We start from the raw sequence: 20,085 nt of genomic DNA on the forward strand, positions 1-20,085 counted from the left end.
TGGTGATAGAACTATGTGGTGAGATTTTGTCAGTGCCATTATGACAACGTGATTTTCAATGACTATATTTGCTTCTTTCTCTAGCTCAGTCCTTGTGACAATAGCCATGTAGGAGGAAGGTCATCCAGGATCTTAGTGTCATAGAGCTGGAAGAGCCCTCAGTCCAAGTGTCTCATTTTATAAATAAGGAAATGGGGGTCCAGGGAGGTTCAACAGCATGTCCCAGTCTCATAGGTATTAATGTCAGCAGTGGAATTTATAGCCAGGTCCTCTGACCCCAGGGCCAGTGCTTTTTGTTAATGGTGTCTGTGCTTCTCATCCTTTCCTTTCCCATGCCCATTCATCTATAAAATATCAAACATAAACTTTTTGGGGGATATTTTTTTGGGTGGGGCAATGAGGGTTAAGTGACTTGCCCAGGGTCACACAGTTAGTAAGTGTCAAGTGTCTGAGGTTGGATTTGAACTCAGGTCCTCCTGAATCTAGGGCTGGTGCTTTATCCACTGCGCCACCTAGCTTCCCCCAAATATAAACTTAATAAAGAGCCTTAAGAGCTGGAAGGGGAGGGTGAAGAATCTGCATTTACAGTATGATGGATAGACAAGAGATGGGCAGGGACACCCTAAATCAAGAAGAATATTTGCTGCTCAGTAGGCCTGTCCATAATGTTGATGAGGAGCCCAATCCAGAATCAAGACATAATGGATCATAAGACTGAGTTGGAAAGGACCTCAGAGATCTTCTCTTCCAACCCTCTCATCTAATAAATGCAAAAAACCATCTGTGAGCCCCAGTGCCATGAACACTCTGTATGTTAATATGCTGGTTATGTGTCTCCTGCCCAGGGAAGCAAGCACTGGACATAGTCATTGAAGGGGATCATTTGAGGTGGGAAAGTACCTGAGATTTCAGGGAAAAGAAAAGAGAGAGATGATGCTTTCCTAGCTGGGCCATATTCAGTCATTTTATACTAATGAGATCCCAGAAATACTTGAGGGGCACATAGAAATATAAGCAGCTGGATGAGGCCACGGTGGATGTGCAGAGAAATACCCAGTTGGGACCCAGATGGAGCAGTGTGTCACCTCTTGCACGTATGGCCTTGGTTCCCTGATCCTAGCATGAACAAGCATTATAGAAAGTGGTTGATGGGGATACAGGGGGGTAGGGGAAGAGATAACATTTTGGGAATGGAAGCAGACATTTTATCAACTTAAGGACAGAAAGGCATTTGTGTGTGTCCCTAGCACAGTATCCTGCACATTTTAGGCACCTAATTTCTGGTGGTAATCATGAAAGAATGCCTTTTATCCCAATTCTAAGTCACCATATCTAACTTTGAGAATTTATTTCTCTCATGCCCGTCTCTAGTGAGAAGTCTTCCAATTCTGCACAATAAGAACAGGATAGACATGGTTTTAAACATGTTTATAATTACAAATATGCTTGAAGATAAGTACAATCAACTCTGAATGCCAGTGAGGATGACATATCTCTATTACAGTTTGTGGGGGCAAACTTTTCTTTTAAGGCTACTGCCTTTTGAGGTTCCTAGCCTGCAAACAGATCACTTGCTTCATCACCATCTCATATTTACTCCATTTCTTTCTTCATTATCCATGCAGCCTGATGCTTGGGAAGAGAACCCCTTTTGCATTGTAGACTTGATGTCCCGCCCTGGTCCAGAAAAAAAAGATTTGAAACGGTGTAGCTCTGCTGAAGCTGGGGCTTTATGAGAGTACTCTCCTTTCTCCTCTCACTCTAGAAGAGTTGTTTCTTCCAAATGAAAGTGGGATTGGAATGAACTCAAGTGTCAGGTGAAGGAGGGCAGAGGAGGAAAACCAGACAGCTTTTCTGCTCCACTTCACATCTTCCTCTCAGAAGGGCCTCATCCTTTGGTTTGAGGCAAATTTCCAGAACACCAGACACAAATAAAAACATGTAAATTCCAAAGTGGCTTTGACATTGACACTTCATATTTGGACAATCCATCATGGAGGATTATCTGTGCTTCTACTGCATTCCGTCAGTGAGGATGATGAGGGATGAGTGGCTACCAGATGTATCTCATGCCAGTTTCTAAGATGACTTCTATTGGAAACTACTAGAGGCACTTTGGGGGCCAAGATTTTTGAGGGACTGGTCACCTTTCCTTCTTGGGCTCCTGGTCAGGTTGTAGATCAGGAGAGTATAAAGTCAATGAGAATGGCTCCACTTGGTAGTGAAGGCTCCAATGTTTCCTGAAGATGAGAGGGACTGGCATCAGACCACTCTGTGCCCACATGCTCCTAGTTCCATCCATTATCCCTACTTCAACACAGATTACTTTCTCTTTCTAGTCTTTGGGCTTAGTGTGTCTCAAGCAGCTACAACAGCCAAAATATTAAATCCCAAGAGACTATTTGTAAAAGAATCAATATATTTCTTTCTTTATCTCTTTCAGAAAATAAAATAATCACTCTGTGTTACCAGCAAACTACTTCTCCATATGGTGCCTGGTCCCTGGCCCAGGGGGAAGGTAAGGGTTTTGTATCCTGGGTGGCTAGAGTCTCCAACTGTGCTTATGTAGCAATTCTCTTCTTTGAGGGCCCAAGCACTATTTCTCTGGACATTGGAATGCCTTAAGTAGAGCGTTCTGGTCAGATCCTAAGAAGCGACTGGTTGATGAACACTCAGCTGAGGTCAGAGTTCTGAATAAGGGGCTAGCCCATGGCTCCACCCACATTCATAGAAGCTGGAGATCCATTGACAATGAGTTATACAGTAGTACAGATCAGATATACATTTACAGAGCTCAGTTAAGTAGAGCAAGTTTTTGAAAAAGTAAAAAGGGGTCTGTTTTCTCCTCTTCTTCCCAGTTACAAAAAGGAAAACTATTTGTTAACTTTAGTAAATACCAGTTTTGGCAGGGGGGGCTGGGGTGGGAGAGACAGAGCTTGGAGTTCAGTTCTCCTAGAGGTCAAAGCTGGGATAAATGAGGAATGCTAAATCAGCCCAGATGCTTTTTCCTGGATGTTATATTCTTTATTTTTCTTCACCCTCCAGCTGATGAAGATGAGCAGCAGTAAGCCTAGGGCTTTGTAGCCCATCTGCAGTCCCAAGTAACTACCAAGAGAAAAGATAAAGAACATTATAGGGAAAGGCTCTCTGCTTTTACAGAAAGTCCCTTTCACTAGTTCTAAGAGGTCTGAGGCGTGGGAGATGCTCATCAGAGATTTACAGCTGGAAAGCACCTTACAGGACATTTCATCCAAACTTCTCATTTCACAGTTAAGGAAACTCAGGGTCAGAAAAGTTCAATCAGTCACTTAGGTGGAAAGTGGCAGTGCTGGCATTAGAATAATAGCTGTCCTCTCAGAGTTTGCCAATATCATATCTTACTTGATGCTGGAAACAACTCTATAAGGCAGGTCATTTTACAGATGAGGAAAGCGACATCATTATAATCATAGTATTTATATAGTATTTTAAAGATTACAAAATACTTTACAAATATCTCATCCTGATAGCAAACCTGGGAGGTAGGTGTCATTATTATTCCTATTTTACAGATGAAGAAACTGAGGCAAAGATTAAATGGTTTTGCCCAGTATTACATAGCAAAGTGTCTGAGGCCAGATAGGAACTTAGGATTTTGTAACTTGGAGTCCTTACTCTTTCCACTGTACCACCAAATTGTCTGGATTTAAATCTAAATCTTTCAATTCCAAATACAAAACTCTTTTCTAGTGTACCCCACAGTCCCCACAGAAGACTGGAGCTAACCAGACAATGCGAGAAAGCTCCAGAGGACAGCAGACTCTTGTCCACAGGTCAGACTTGTGTGGAGATAATTGATCCAGTCTCCCAAAGTGTCCTGATTCCTGAGATCGGTGGATTTTTTTCTTTTTGTGGGGCAATGGGGGTTAAGTGACTTGCTCAGGGTCACACAGCTAGTAAGTGTCAAGTGTCTGAGGTCGGATTTGAACTCAGGTACTCCTGAATCCAGGGCTGGTGCTCTATCCACTGTGCCACCTAGCTGCCCCCAGTGGATTTTTAAAATGATTATTCTAGACTCCAAAGGGGAAAAGGTATTCTTTTCCCTGCATCTTTTCATCTTCATCTTTTGCTCTTGACCTTAGGATCATAGGATTATGGGGACCTCTGGGAGCATCCAGTCTACCTCCTTCATTTTAGCCCACTTACTCTCCTTCCCATTTTCCTTTAGGGTCCCTCATGTTCCTCAATGAGTGAAATGAAGTGGGAGGGTAGCAAAACATCGTCGGACTTCCCCAGAATGTTGGTCTCAGACTAAAGACAGAGCTGTTAGGAATAGCCCAGATAGTCACATCACTTGGCTTTCTAATGTAATCTTCAGGACTGGCCAGCATTGGGTAGGAGGAGGGGCACTGGACAGAGTCAAGAGACAGGTGCCCAAGACTTATCTCTTCCACTATGGTTTGGGAAAGGTTGCTTCATTTCCCCTGACTTCAATTTCTCTACTTGTAAAATGAGGGCATTGAACTGAGTGTTTTCCAATGTTTCTTCTAGCTGGAACAAATGATGATTCTCATAAGAATCACCTTTAATCTATGTCCTTGGGGCAGCTAGGTGGCGCAGTAGATAGAGCACTGGCCCTGGTGTCAGGAGTACCTGAGTTCAAATCCGGCTTCAGACACTTGACAGTTGCTTACTAGCTGTGTGACCCTGGGCAAGTCACTTAACCCCAATTGCCCCACCCCACACACAATCTATGTCCTTAAAAGTGGGTGTTTTGAAATTCAGTTTCATATACAATCCTCTTTTTTTGTTTTTCTTTGTATTTTGAAATGTTAAGACTTGTTTGTTAAGTTCAAAATACTGACTAAGGGGAGAAATCATTGCAGAGAAGGGACACACCTTTCTTATTACTACTAACAACAGTTGTTGTCCAACCAGCACAAATAGACAGATTGGCACAGGAGCCTAGGGAATGACAGCAGCCCTTCCCCATCCCCTCCCTGACCACTGGTTCTGCTTCCAGCTCAGCCCTTACAGACATCATCAAGGGAAGCAATTTCTAGGGAGAAGGGGCCAGCCATCCCCACCAGCTGCCAACCAACAGCCTCTCCCAGGGCAGACAAGCCCGCCTAGCTGAAGCAACAAGGCATTCCTAAGGGAGACACAGGAGACAGAATGTGTCAGGCAAGTCAAGCCAGTGCCACTTTGGCTATCCCATCTCCTCAGACCCCGATGGAGAGGGCCTAGGGTCCTGAATCCAAGATCCTGGGGAACAGAAATGCTTCCTTCCAAGACATCATCCTGGGAAGCAACCTCTGTGGAGATTCATTTTCCTCAGGCCTGCTGCAGCTGATGGTGCTAGTAGATAGAGCACTGGAACATGAGTTCAAATCTGGCCTCAGATAGTTACTAGCTGTATGATCCTGGGCAGATCACTTAAACTTCTGCCTGCCTCAGTTTCTTCAACTATAGAATGAGGATCATAACAGCACCTACCTCATAGGGTTGTTGTGAGGATCATATAAGAGAATATTTGTAAAGTGTTTAACACAGTGCCCAGCACATAGTAGGTGGTATAGAAATGCATTTTCCCTTTCTACCCTCTACCTGTAGATAGGCAATGGGCATATGTGGAAAAATCCTTCTGTCACCTGTTGCGAAGAGAGTCGTTGTCATAATAACTGCAGGCCCCTCTCTTCCCTGAGCACAACGTATTCCACCGGATGCAGGAGTAATCAATAGTAAGGCCATACAGGGCTGGAGCGGGCAACCAGGCTACCAGAGGACAAGGAAGGGAAAAAAATTTAGAAAATCAGAAAATACCAAGTTAAAAATTTACTTCAGAGGTAAGGAATCTTGGCAGCTCCAGGCTTTCCCAGGGGACTTCCAATGTGGTAGTTACCTTGTAGTACATTCTTTTTTTTTTTTTTAAAGGGGAAGGGGTAGAAGTCCTATCACAGAATGTCTCCATTCCCCAAGGGAATCTTGTTAAAGACAAATATCTTTTCATGAACTGTGGTTTCCTCTTGCAGCAGAAGAGAGAAACAGACCAGGGATACATTCATACAACACACAATGAAGTCTGGGAAGTTGGGTTAAGTGCCAACTGGAAGATCTGAAAACCTTGTTAAAAGCCACACTTTTAACAAATGGTATTTGCACAGACCCTTTCTCCCTAGGACCTTTTGAGAGCCTTCCTGGATGTGTTGTGGGACCATCCCTGTAAGACTGGGAAGGGGGCAAACCCTTGTCTTCCTGTTTTACTGATGGCTGCTCAGGTATTTAAAGGGTGCCAGAAGTATGAAAAAGACCACGGAACTCACCATCTTTGAATCACAGAATTCTAGAACATAAAAACAGGAAGGGACCCCTGAAATCATCTAGGCCAACTCTCATTTTCCAGATGAATAAACTGAAGCTCAGAGAGATGAAATGACTTACCCAGACAGAACCCATGTCTCTTGCTCCCAAGGCTCCCTTGCTCCAGTTCTCTTCCCATAATTTTACACTGGAGAATTCCTTTGTATTTAGTCTGTAGACACGGGGTATCCCAAAAACCTTAGTGCCTTCATGCAGTTTTTTGGGGGTGGTGGTTGTTTTTGCATTGAGACTTTTGGGACACCCCATATCTACAGACTAAATATAAAATAGTAAGTTTGAAACTGCGCTAAGACTATTGGAATACCCTTTATTTTTATATACATACATACATACATATATATATATATATGTGTGTGTGTGTGTGTGTGTGTGTGTGTGTATTGTTTCTCCCAATAGAATGTAAGCTCCGTGAAGGCAGGAGACTGTTCTATGTCCTTGTATACTCGGGACCCAAAACAGTACCTGACATGTAGCAGCTACTTAAGAAATTTTGGTCGATTTTTTTTTTTTTTTTAGTGAGGCAATTGGGGTTAAGTGACTTGCCCAGGGTCACACAGCTAGTAAGTGTTAAGTGTCTGAGGCCGGATTTGAACTCAGATATTCCTGACTCCAGGGCCGGTGCTCTATCCACTGCGCCACCTAGCTGCCCCAATTTTGGTCGATTTTATAGGCAGATGACTCTGGAAGGAGCCTTTTGTTCAGTTCAAGTGATCAGAATCACACAAACTGTGTCCAACATTGAACAAAACTGGAAATTTGCAATAATGGGGAACTGCACCTAAATTTTTAAGAATCCAGAAAACACCTTCCCTTCCCTTTTAGTAATGATGAAATGGAATGCAAATTGGCATCCTTTAATAGACATAGTACTCTGTTGAGTTGTCCTGAACAGAACTAAATGGATCAGATGTAATTGGAAAAAGCTGCTCCAAGACCGATATTTAAGTGAATTAACATAAAAGCTGGTTCTTCTTTCTGGCCCTCCCCCACATTATCAAGCCCACCACCATGTTTCTGGGAGAGGGAAATTAGCAAGAATAGAGAATCATGATCTCTATGTTGCTCCGTATGAAACTAAGTCCAGATGGGAAAAATTTCTATCAGCGTGTCCTGGGAAGTAATTTTAAACCTGCCCAAGTTTAAAAATACTAAGGATTTTTTATATGTTAGACCCAAGTTGCATTCTTCGGTGATGAGTAGAATCCTGCCAAGCCTGAACTTTATAACTTTGGCCAGTTTGAGTTATCTGAGCTCAAATTAAGGGTAAAAAAGAAAAAAAAAAGACATTAAAAAACCCAAACCTTTCAAATGCATGTAACCACAGAAAAGGTCATTTTTTTTTCGAGTTCATTGGAGTTAGCAAGGACTCAACTTATTTAGCTCAAATTTAAGCTGCCTTTTAAGCTATGTCAAGAATGGAAAATTTCAACCTCCACAGGGAATTTTTGGATTAAGTTTAATTGAATAAAAACAAGAAGTTGTAATGAAAACAGGTCTTCTACTGTTCCGATGGTTCTTTTGATCTTGAACCATATACAATGTGCTAATATATTACCTTGGTCTGATAAGGTAAGAGAGAACCTAACTGGCCCACCAGACTAAGGAGGAGAAGACAACAGTGGGATGATGTGATTCCACAATACTGCCTCTAGCAATGGCCATTCTGAACTGGTCCTGTTTTCCTAAATAAGTCCCAAAAAAAGTTCTTCAAAGCAACATTTTGCTCTACCAAATAAAATCATTTCTTTCTTTTTTTTAAAGGCAATTGGGGGTAAATGACTTGCCCAGGGTCACACAGCTAGTAAGTGTCAATGTCTGAGTCCTCCTGACTCCAGGGCCGGTGCTCTATCCACTGCACCACCTAGCTGCCCCATCAAATAATTTCTTAAAATTGATAAATAACACCAGACACATATTCTTTGTATCTTTTGGTCAGTGGTGTCACTAATAAGTAGTTTTCCATAGAAGTTGACAAAAGCCCTGCTCATCCCTTCTATAGTTTTCATCAAAGTACCCTCAATGCATAAATCATTTGCACAAAACTTTTTCTAGAAATTAGAAAAGCCAGTAACAACTAATAATGTCTTGATTAGTTGTTTTGTTCAAAGAACTCTTACCCCTGCTCTTCTCCCCTGCAGAATTTTTTATATACATTTGGAATCTTCATCTCTTTGAAATAATCTTGAAAACCAACCTGAGTGGTTTTTAAAATTATGTGACTTCTAGCATTCATCATCTAGTCATTCTGCCAAACCTTATACTCCCTAAGTGATCCTGTCACTTCTTTACATGGTACATCAGGTACAGAGAGATCTCTGCAAGCCCAAATGTGATGGTTCCACTCCTGTTGACAATGAGGTAATAGCAATGTAGAAGTGCTGGCAGATTTCACATCAGTTCGATTTCACATCTGTTTGTACTCTTCTTTTCCAGTTTAATCTACCAAAAGATAATCTCATCTAGCTAGGCCCCATGCCAAGTTCTCTTAAAGTCTCTTTTCTCTTCAACTACTTTTCACTGTGCTGTAAGTAAATGATTGTAATCTTAAAAAAAAAAAACAACCAAAAACATTAATTAATTAGCCAGCTAATTAAAAATTAATTAATTGGTTAATATAAAAGCTACATCTCCCCAACTTGCCCAGGCTGGAAATGCAGGGGCTACTCAGTGACAAGATTCCACCATCGAGTGACATGGGAGCTTTGTTTGATTTGATCTGTTTCCAACCTCAAGAAATTCAAGAAATCTGTGACCTTCTGTATTCTTCTTTCTTAATATTTTTAAGAGAACTTTATAGTCTAAATTGATGTCAAACTTAGCTACCATGCCTCTATGTAGGAGGATTTTTTTTTCCATTGTTTTTACTAAGGAAGTCTCTGAACACTTTTCTCTTCTTCCTCATGGTTACTGTTTTTTCTAGCAGTTGAGTTAATCAAGGAAATGAGTCCATGTCTTTGCTTGTATCCATTTCCAGTTTTCCATAGTTGAGGACTGATTTAAAGAGATAGTTGGAACAGTTTCGTGTAGTAACTTCTTTTCTTCTATCTTGGGGTTGATTTTTGAACTTTGCTCTTGTAAGCCAGTAGTCTAACTGCATACGGACATTCTTAACATTCTGAAAATGATGATTGTATCTGTAGCCAGTTGCTTCCAGTATGTTATTATATAGTCAATTTCATTTTAAAAAAACTTGTATTATAAATATTTTATATGTGCTTACTATCTCTCTTATTAGAATATGAGCTCATTTAAAGTAGGGAGTGTTTCATTCTTTGCACTTGTATTCTCAAGTGCCTAGCACAGGGTCTGACACATAGTAGGCACTTCATAAGTACATAAATACTTTTTGATTGGTTGATACTTTGGGTCAACTTCAATTGTGATTCTACTACGATGGTGATGATCCATGATTCTTAGACATAAGATGTTACTGAGAGAATACTGGTTTTGAAAAGATGGGCTTCTGAAGAATTAATCAATTACTGAAATTGTTGATAAGGTTGATAGTGATTTCCCAAATTCAATCTAGTATTCTCTTAGCTAATATTTAGTATTTTTGAACTTGAATTTCTTTCCGAAATTCATCACTGATTTTCTTTGGCGTTATCTTTTCCATATTTCAAAATCAACACTATATTTAGCTCATCATAGGTATTGGATAGAGGATAGAGTCCTAGACTTGGAGCCTAAAGGACTGGGTTAAAATCCTGCCTCTGATAGTTACTGTGCAACCCTGGACAAGTCATTTAAATCTCTGAGTCTCAGCTTCCTCATCAGTAAAATAAGAGGGTTGGGTTAGATGGGGTGGGAGGGAAAAAGCATTTATTAAGCATCTATCACGTGCCAGGCCCTGTGCAAAATGCTTTGCAATATGATTTCATTTGATCCTCACAACAATCCTGGGAGGTAAGTGCTATTATTAGGCCCATTTTACTATAGAGGAAACAGACAGATAGAGGTTAAGTGACTTGCTCAGGGTCACACAGCTAAGTAAATGTCTGAGGTCAGATTTGAATTCAAGCTTTCTTGAATCCAAGTCAGATGCACTATCCACTTCAATATGTAGCTGCCCCTGAGGTCTCTTCCAGCTCTAAGTCTGTAAAGATAGAATCTCATCTGATCATCCATCTTTGTGAACAACCTATCTAATACAGGTGCTACATGTTTTGGAAGGCTAGAAAATTCACCTGGGAACCCATCTGGAAGAGAATTGTTCTTTGTCTGGAGTAACTTCTACTTATCAGTTTACTTTCATCTGAATTTTGGTATTTTATGCTCTTGTAGATAATTATCTATTTCATTTAATTTCTCTAATTCATTGGCTGTTCATACATGGGCAACGAGGTGGTGCAATGGGTAGTCTGGAGTCAGGAAGACCTGAATTCAAATCTGGCCTCAGATACTTATTAGCTGTATGACCCTGGGCAAGTCACTTAACCCTTTTTACCTCAGTTTCCTTATCTGTAAATTGAACTGGAGAAGGAAATTTCAAACTACTCCAGTATTTTTTTTGCCAAGAAAACCCCAAATGGAGTCAGGAAGAGTAGGATATGACTGAAAAGACTAAACAACAAAAATGCAAAGTAGACAACAAAGCAATTTCAAAGGTGGGAGGATGTAATAATTGGAGGAATCAGCAAAGGGCTCTGACAGGAAGTGATAATTGATCACTTAAAATAATTCTTGGTTTTATTTAGTAGTTCAGTTTTAAAATTTTTTACTTATTTCTGCTTTTGACATTATAGGCTCCTTTTTTCTATATTCCTTCAGATAATTACTTTGTTCTTTTTCTAATGCCTTTAGATCAGGGGTTTTTAACCAGGAATCAATGATCTTTTTTGTTTGCTTGTGTGTTTTTTTAAAATTTCTGTGTTAACCAGAGCTTCACTGTAAATAGTTTCCATTGTAATCTGTTGCTTAGCATATTGACCAGCAGATAATGATGCTTGCACTCCTTTAAAAACATTTTGAGAAGGGATTCATAGGCATCACCAACTTGCCCAAGGATCCATGACCAATTAAAAAAAAGCTAAGAACCTTTGTTTTTAGATGGAGACAATGTGTTTATTTTTCCCCTTTCTCTCATTAATGTAGGGACTCAATGCCATAAATCTCCATATTTGATATCTTTTAATACATCTCATATATTTTAAAATCTTTGTGTTGTCATTATATTATAAATATTCTGTTATCAATTTTAAGATTCAGAGTTCATCATTTCCTTTTCTTTTTGGAGGCTATTATTTCTTGTCAATTTTAAATATCTTTTTTAACTCTTCATTATATGTGTTTTATCTTTCTTTTTTTCTTTTTTCTCTTTTGTTTGTTTGTTTGTTTTTGTGGGGCAATGAGGGTTAAGTGACTTGCCCAGGGTCACACAGCTAGTAGTGTCAAGTGACTGAGGCCATATTTGAACTCAGGTCCTCCTGAATCCAGGGCCGGTGCTTTATCCACTGCGCCACCTAGCTGCCCCCTATGTTTTATTATTATTATTATTATTATTATTATATGTTTTTTTTAAATCTTGAACTTTGGCTTGATTTTTCTCTCCCTCCTTCAAAAAACATATCTACCTTTTTTGTGATCTCAATGATCAGTAGTAAGAAGTTTAAAGCATGTTATTATTTTGTTAAGTTTCTGATTGTTTGGGCTATATTGAACTCTTCCCCAGCTGCTTGCAGGGATCTTTTTAATTGTAGGGGTTAAGTCATAAATTATTTGAAGCTTTGTTGATTTTTGAAAGATCCTCTTCTGCCTTCAAATGATATGCTAAAGCTTGCAGTATATATAATTTGGGGTTCTAATCCTATGCCTTTAAGATGATTATATTTTTGTCTAGTTTTTGTCTTTCTCATGTTGTAATTGAGATGCCTGATGATATTCCAATTCTTTTTATGGGCAATTTCTCTTTTCTTTTCTTTCTTCACACTTAAAGAAGTCTTTTTTGCCTTTATCATTTTGAAATTTAATAATTATTTGCCTTAGAGACTTGCATTGAAGACTTCTCTATACTGAGGGCCATTGAATTCTTTGAACTTGCAAAGTGGTGCCTATTCTTGGCCATTCAGGGAAGTTTTCTCTAATTAGTTCCTCAAATATAGTGTCTGGCTTTTTCTTTTTTTCTGTCTTCATACCTCCCTGGGAACTCAATGACTCTACAATTCAATCATCTTACTCTATCTTCCAAGTATTCCATTTTGCCCTCTTTCTTCATGAATTGCTTTTTAATTTCTTTTATATTCCAGACTAGTTCTTTGGTTGATTTTATCATCCATTAAGCTTTGTTTAACTAAATTTATTCTGCTATTTGCTGCTTCCATTGATGTGTTTAGTAATTCTATTACTTTACATTTTTTCAACAAAATTGTCCTTTTATCTCTTCCCACGTATCCCCCTTTCTACCAGCATAGCCTTCCTTTAATGTATTCATTAGCTGATTTATTTTCTCCTTTGTGTTTCTTCTAGTATTCTTTAGCATGCACTCTGTAGGGATTGTATCCCTAGAATCTTTTGTGTGACAGAATATCTTATGTCATTGTGATTTTTTTCTGTTTCTCCTGTCAGATGTTTTATTTTTTAAGATTTCTTGTGTAAAGAGTTTTTCTCCTTTTTGTTTCCCATTTTTTCTTTCTGTCTGTCTCCTTTCTCTCTGTCCCCTATTTCTCCTCTCCTTTCTCTCTTTCCCCTTACCTCTTCTCTCTCCTCCTCCTCTCCTCTGTCTCTGTCTTTCTGTCTCTGTCTCTTTCTTTGTCTCTGTCTCTGCCTCTTCTCTCCTCTCCCCTCTCTCTTTCTCTCTTCCTATAGGAGAAAGCAGGATCACTTGGGCATCATGCTGAGGGCCTATTTTTGATATCACTCTTCTTGTAGAGTTCTCCCTTGGGGGGTGTCTCTGCATTGACTTTCCCTCATCACCTCCTTTTATTCTTTCCGAGTTTGTTTCTTCTTCCCAGGCCAATAACAGATGTGGAAGTTATTGTTTTCCTTTAGAGACCTCTGGACTTCACTGAATTCTACTCTAATTTTTGTGTTTATTTCCCATTTGCTTTGCCTCTGTGGTATTCTACACCAGGACTTCTTAAACTTTTCCTACCAATGATCCCTTTTTGCCAGAGAAATGTTACATGACCCCAGGGTATATAGGTATCTAAAATAGGTGTACATAACCTCTTACTGTTGCCAAATTTTTCACAACCCCCACACTCAATGATATGACCTCATGTGGGGTCTTGACCCACAGTTTGAGAGGTTAGGTTCTATAGCAGAGGTGTCAGACATGGCCTAGGGCCACATTTAGTGCTCTAGAGCATACCAGAGCTGATTTTAATGTGTCGATGTGTTTATCAAAGAGAAGTATATAAACATGTGGTTCTCTAGGTCACTCCACCGTCCTCAGAGATCCTTATGGGTGATTTAGCAGTCCTTATTTCTATGTGAGTTTGACAGCTCTGGTCTAGACAACGCTTCTAATTTTCTGAGTTTAACCTTTCTTAAATCAAGCTGTCTCTGCTCTAATCTTATCCCTTCCTCCTCCCTAGAAAACTCCACTCAGTAAACTCCAGTGGCTCCCCATTACTGCCAGGATCCGATATAAAACTCTCCATTTGGAACCCTTCACAACCTGGCCTCCTTCTACGCTACCAGTCTTATACTTTATTCCTCTTCACATATTCCATGATTCAGAGCCATCATCCTTGTTGCTTTTCCTTCCACATCACACCCCATCTACCTACCAACTCTTGTGTCTTCTTTCGGGCTGTTCCTCTTGCCTCTGATTCTTTCCTTCCTTATGCCTCCTGACTTCCTCTAAGACTCAACTCAAATCTCGCCTTTTTGTCCCCTCACTGCTAGCACATTCCCTCAGAAATCACCACTATCACTTACCTTATCCATATCTTGTTTCTACATGGCTATTTACATACTTTCCCCCTCATTAGACTATAAACTCTTTGAGGGAAGGGTCTCTGTTTTCACATAGTAATTGCTTAATAAATACTTCTTGGCTGACTAGAAATCGCACCTCTCCCCTAACTCTCACTCATTTCTGGAATCTTTCTAGCTAGAAACTTTTGGTTTCCTTGGAGTCTGGCTTCCCATGACATGAGAGATGGGACTTAGTCAAATGGCCTTGCTAGAGACAGAGGAATCAAGCACATACTGCCCACAACTCTCCTGATTATAGCCTGAACTGGATTAAAATGTAATTGAGTAATACTTAATAACATCAATAAAAATACAATAGAACATAGATATTGTTAACACGTGGTTTTTAAAGTCAAGGTGCTTCTGGCAAAGATCCTTATTTATGGTATAATGTCCCTCCTTCCCACCTCCTCCTTTTCTATTTGAATTTGCTATCCCTGAGCTAGAACAAAGCTTCTTAAACTGTGGTTTGAGACCCCATATGGGGTCATGTAACTGAATGTAGGGGTTGCAAAAATTTGGCAAAGGTAAAATATTATGTATACCTCTTTTATATAGAATATATAAAATATATTTAAATAGAATAAAATTTTCTTCAGCAAAAGGGGTTGTCAGTGGAAAAAGTTTAAGAAGCTCTAAGCTAGAGAACCAATCCCTCCCCATGACTCCAAGCCTTTCACATATCCAAGTTGCCATTGGAAACAGGGACCAATGCCTGATCCAGCAGGGCCAGTCATCAAACTGGAAAGAACAATAAAGGTCTATGTAAGGATGCACCAAGTCCAGGGAGCAGTATCTTAAAGGACCATCATAGACCTCTTCTCCTATTAAGAGCCTGAAGAGCATCATGCACTGGAGACATTCCCAGTTGTCCCTACCCTTCCATGTCCTGCTTCAAAGATGTCAGCCAATGTTCCAGTTAGGGGTAGGGGTGAGGAAGAAGGGCTTCCCCAAAGGTCCTTTCCCCATTCTCCCACCCTTAGGTTTCTTGAATTAAACCACATAGTCACCTCTTGTGTGAATGCAAATGTGACAATGAAAGGCCTATGGCTTTGGCTGATTTACGTCTTCTATAAGGTGCTCGTTAATCCCCAGAACCCTTGCATTCAAGTGGAACAGCTTTATTCAGGGTGACTGCAAAAATGCATCTGCAGTGACATTCTGAGAACCAGTAGCTATAGTAGCCTTTGGACTGAGCATAGGATTGCCTGTGATCACTGTAGCTTCTTGGGTCACTGGGCTCTGGAGGTTAGCTTTGGCAGAAAGTCAGCCAGACTGAGAGTGCAGAATCCAGCCTGGGGTGGGGGCTGTTGTGGGAGGCTCTATTAGGTAGATAAGTTCTCATGCAATGTTCAATGTTTACGAAAGGAATATTAAGAAGTTTCTCTCTTGATGCCCTAGACTGCTACCTATATTGTCAACTCAGTCTCAGTTTGGTTTTTACTTTCCTATTCAGTCCATGTCATCTTTCATAATCATTCAAGACTATGTGTCCTTTTTCCAGTTATTTGTGGAATGGAGAAGCACCATGGGATAGTAGAAAGGGCATCTGGCTTAGAACCTGGGGATAAAGGTTCAAACAAGGGATCCACCACTTAATAGTCCTATGTCTATGGGAAAAGTCCCTCAACTTCAATTTACTTACCTGAAAAATGGGAATAATAATACCTGGCCTAGCTACATCTAAAAGATAAGGTGAGGCCCTATTGAGATAAAATATGTCAAATACTTTGTAACAGTAAACTGTCACCCCCTTCTCTCAATTCAATCAACTCCAGTGGCTCTCTATTATCTCAAGGATCAAATATAAAACCATCTATTTGACTTTCATTTATATATATATATATATGTGTGTGTGTGTGTGTGTGTGTGTGTATGTGTGTGTGTATAAATGCTTATTTTATTTTTAATTTATGGAATAAAACAAGCATTTCCATAACATAGTATAATAAAAAAGATGATTGTACTCGAAGCTGCAAAGCCCTTTATAGCCTAGACCCTTTCTACCTTTCTAGTCTTCTTATATCTTATTCGGTTCAGTCATTTTTCAGTCATATCTAATTCTTCATAACCACGTTTGGGGTTTTCTTGGCAAGGGTACTGAAACAGTTTGCCATTTCCTTCTCAAGTTCATTTTACAGATGAGGAAACTGAGGCAAACAGGGTTAAGTGACTCGGCCAGGGTCACACAGCTTGTAAGTGTCTGAGGTCAGATTTGAACTCAGGTCCTCAAGACTCTAGACCTGGCACTCTATTTCACTACCTGCCTATCTATCCATTTCTATGTCTATATCTATGTCTATGACTATGTCTATATATCTTATGTTCTCACCATATTTTGCAATCTATGACTTGCCCCCTTGATGTTTTCTACATACAACATTCCGTCTTCCAAACTCCAAGAATTATCCTAAAATCTCATAAGCCTGGAATTCCTTCCTACCTTATTTCTGTCTCTTGGCTTCCCTGGTTTCCTTCCAGTATCAGTTAAAGTCTTACTTTGTGCAAAAAAAAAGCCTTTCTCTTTTTAAATTATTCACTATCCATAATTAATAAAAAAATCATTGCTAATTACCCAGAAATCATGACTCTAGGACTTTTCATCCATCACAGCAATCCCCCTTAATGCTAATGTCTTCCCTCTGAGGATCATCTCCAATTAATCCTGTATGTATCCTATTTGGGCTCAGCTGTTTGCATGTTGTCTTCTATGAGCTCCTTTCCAGTTCATTGTAATCCCCAATACATAGCCCAGAGGCCAGCACATAGTAGGCATTTAGTAAATGACTAATTGACATATTATGAATGGGGTACTGGTACACTTACCCAACAGCCTCATCAGCAAGAACTGGACGCCTATGGCAAACGATTTTTCTTCCTGATTCACTACCCTATGGAAGAAACCAAGAGTTAGGCTTGGAAGAATGTAGGTCTGCTGCTTCTTTTGAGTGTCTGAAGCTGACATTGCACATGTCAGTACTTGCCTCTCTACAGCAAACTGCCAAAGAAGTTTGCAACAGGACATTGTTTTAGCAGAGCGTTTTTTGTTTTTTTTGTTTTTTTCTTTTTACCGCATTAGGGTCTAGGCAGAATTCCCTCTGGAGGGACTATGCATGGGAAAAAGGGAGAAGCTGGGCATGGAAAGAGAAAAATAGGCTATTTAAAGTAGCTGATCTGAACAATGCTGTTCAGTCATGTCTGACTTCGTGATCCCATTTGGGGTTTTCTTGACAAAGATACTGTAGTGGTTTGCCATTTCCTTCTCCAGCTCATTTTACAAATGAGGAAAGTGAGACAAACAGGGTTAAATGACTTGCCCAGATCCACACAGCTAGGAAGTGTTTGAGGCCAGAATTGAACCCAGATCTTCCTAAATCCAGGTCAGGCACTCCTTCCAGTGCACCACCTACCAGCCCTAGCAATGTCAAAAAGATGTGGTGAGGCCTAATGAGATAAAATATGCCAAATATTTTGTAACAAAAAACTGTCACTCCCCTCTCCCAATTCAATAAATTCTAGTGGTTCCCTATCACCTCCAGGATCAAATATAAAATCATCTATTTCATATTTAAAGTACAGACAAATTAAATATCTACAATTTACCCAGAGAACAAGGCAACAACTCCCACAATGTCTTGTCATGTATTTTTGTCATGATAAAAGTAGAAAGCTCTATTCCGACCTATTAATAGCTTTTGGGGGGGGGCAGGGCAATGAGGGTTAAATGACTTGCCCAGGGTCACACAGCTAGTAAATGTCAAGTGTCTGAGGGCACATTTGAACTCAGGTCCTTCCGAATCCAGGGCTGGTGCTTTATCCACTGTGCCACCTAGCTGCCTCCTATTAATAGCTTTTGACTGCCTGGTTTATGATGACACAGAATTTGTCTCCACTCCCAATTCCTGTGTTTTTTCCTTGCTTTATAAGGGCAAGAACTCTTTAATACTCTTTGTTACTGTTGTTTCTACTTTAGTGAAATAAATGTTTACTTTATAAATAAATGCATGCATACAATAATGAATGAATGAATGAATGAATGAATGAATGAATGAATGAATGAATCTTATCAGCCTGGTACAATGGGAACTTTACTTAGGGATCCTGGAAAAGTCAGCTAACTGGGGCAGCTAGGTGGTACAGTGGATAGAGCACTGGCCCTGGATTCAGGAGGACCTGAGTTCAAATCCAGTCTCAGACACTTGACACTTACTAGCTGTGTGACCCTGGGCAAGTCACTTAACCCCAATTGCCTCACTAAAAAAAAAAAAAGTCAGCTAACCTCTCTGGGCCTCCATTATCTTTCCAGAAAATGTGGAGATTGGAGTAAATTAATTTTAAGGTCCTGTATAGCTCTAAATGTATAATTCAATGATCCACTGTCATAATTACACCTCCTGTATTTTGAGAATTAAAGATCTTTGGCATGAACTAGTTAAGGTAAAGCTCATTTAAGTCTGTGCACATGAATGTCCATGGAGGACAAGGATAAAAGAATCCCACAGATAATCCTCAAACATAATTTAAACGATTAATTTTACCCTTCCTACCCCCATAAAATATTTACAGAAGTGCTAACCCTCGGTACAGTGGATTAGTTTGGGATTTTGCTCTTCTCCCTACCCTCCAAGAGAATTTCTGGCAAGATGGGAAACCAAGGCCAGCAGGAAAAAGCTAGGTGCTTGTGAACAGTGATGATAAATCTCTAAGTATCACCTGACTATGTTTGTTTGTTTGTTTGTGGGTAGGGAGAGCTGGAAAGCAGAGGAAGGAGCCATATAAGTATTTTGTGTTGATTTGTGGGGAGCAGAACTAGAGTGAGTGAGTAGAAGTCATGGGGAGGGGGGTGCTGTAGATTTCAACTCAGAATAAGGAAGAACTTTCTAGCCAATGAAACTGTTCCAAAGTGAGTTGGGAGGGGCGGTGTGACATAGTAGATGGACAGCTGACTCCGGAGACTAGAAGACCTTGGTTTAAATCCTTTCTGCAATATATACTGGCTGTGTGAGTAAATTGCTTAATCTCTCAGGTCCCCAGGGTTTTTTATGAGACCATAAATTGCAGAGAAGGGACTGATATGCTTTGGAAGGGGAAATCTCTCACTTGGAGTTCCCTGCATTGATGAGATCACCTGTCCAGTCAAAAAAGAACAAATGGGAAGGACTTCTTGGTGAGGTAATGAGGTCTCTTCATTGAAGGTATCCAAGAATATTGAGAGATTAGAGGCATCTTGGTGTAGTGGAGAGAGGGCTCCCCTTGGGTGCAGGAAGAGGTGGTTCCTCTCACCTCTTACACAGATTGCTTTCTCCCATTATCTCCTCCTTCGCCCCAGACTCACATGAGGAGGTGACCTCTTCTCACCAAGGCAAACTCCTCTCTATATACAAATAATCCTGTCTATCCCTTCCCCTCCAGCCAATTGCCTTGTTCTATCATCCCTGGCATTGTTGCTTATTCGGTCATGACCCTGTAGACAGCATCATGCCAAAACTGTCTGTGGGGTTTTCTTAGCAAAGATACTGGAGTGGTTTACCATTTCCTTCTCCAGCTCATTTGACAGATGGGAAAACTGAGGCAAACAAGATTAAGTAGCTTCCTCAGGGGTCACACAGCTAATAAGTATCTGAGGCTAGATTTGAACTCAGGCCTTCCTGACTGTAGGCACAATTTGCTCCATCCACTGAACCACCTTGTTGTCCCTTATATCTGTGCCTTATTGAAAAGGGGAAGCAGGTTATTAGAGAAATAACTTTTCATCCTAGTACAGCAGAATTTGATTATAAAGTTGGAATCAAGGGTCAAGCCTGA

The 20,085-nt window shown here is 40.2% G+C and overlaps 1 protein-coding gene across 1 annotated transcript in view; it reads right to left on the reverse strand.

Annotated features, from left to right (window-relative positions):
• Positions 1-1,413: 1,413 nt before the first annotated feature.
• SLCO2A1 (solute carrier organic anion transporter family member 2A1) overlaps positions 1,414-20,085 on the reverse strand; it is a 173,312-nt gene continuing 154,640 nt past the window's right edge. The window contains exons 12-14 of the mRNA XM_043995108.1: positions 17,107-17,171; positions 5,631-5,754; positions 1,414-3,105 (exon numbers count right to left, since the gene is read on the reverse strand). Coding sequence (XP_043851043.1) covers positions 2,985-3,105; positions 5,631-5,754; positions 17,107-17,171 — 310 coding nt within the window. The 3' untranslated portion in view covers positions 1,414-2,984. The remainder of the gene's footprint in view (positions 3,106-5,630; positions 5,755-17,106; positions 17,172-20,085) is intronic.

Source organism: Dromiciops gliroides, chromosome 3 (genome assembly GCF_019393635.1).
Source record: "Dromiciops gliroides isolate mDroGli1 chromosome 3, mDroGli1.pri, whole genome shotgun sequence".
NCBI classification, from domain to species: domain Eukaryota; kingdom Metazoa; phylum Chordata; class Mammalia; order Microbiotheria; family Microbiotheriidae; genus Dromiciops; species Dromiciops gliroides.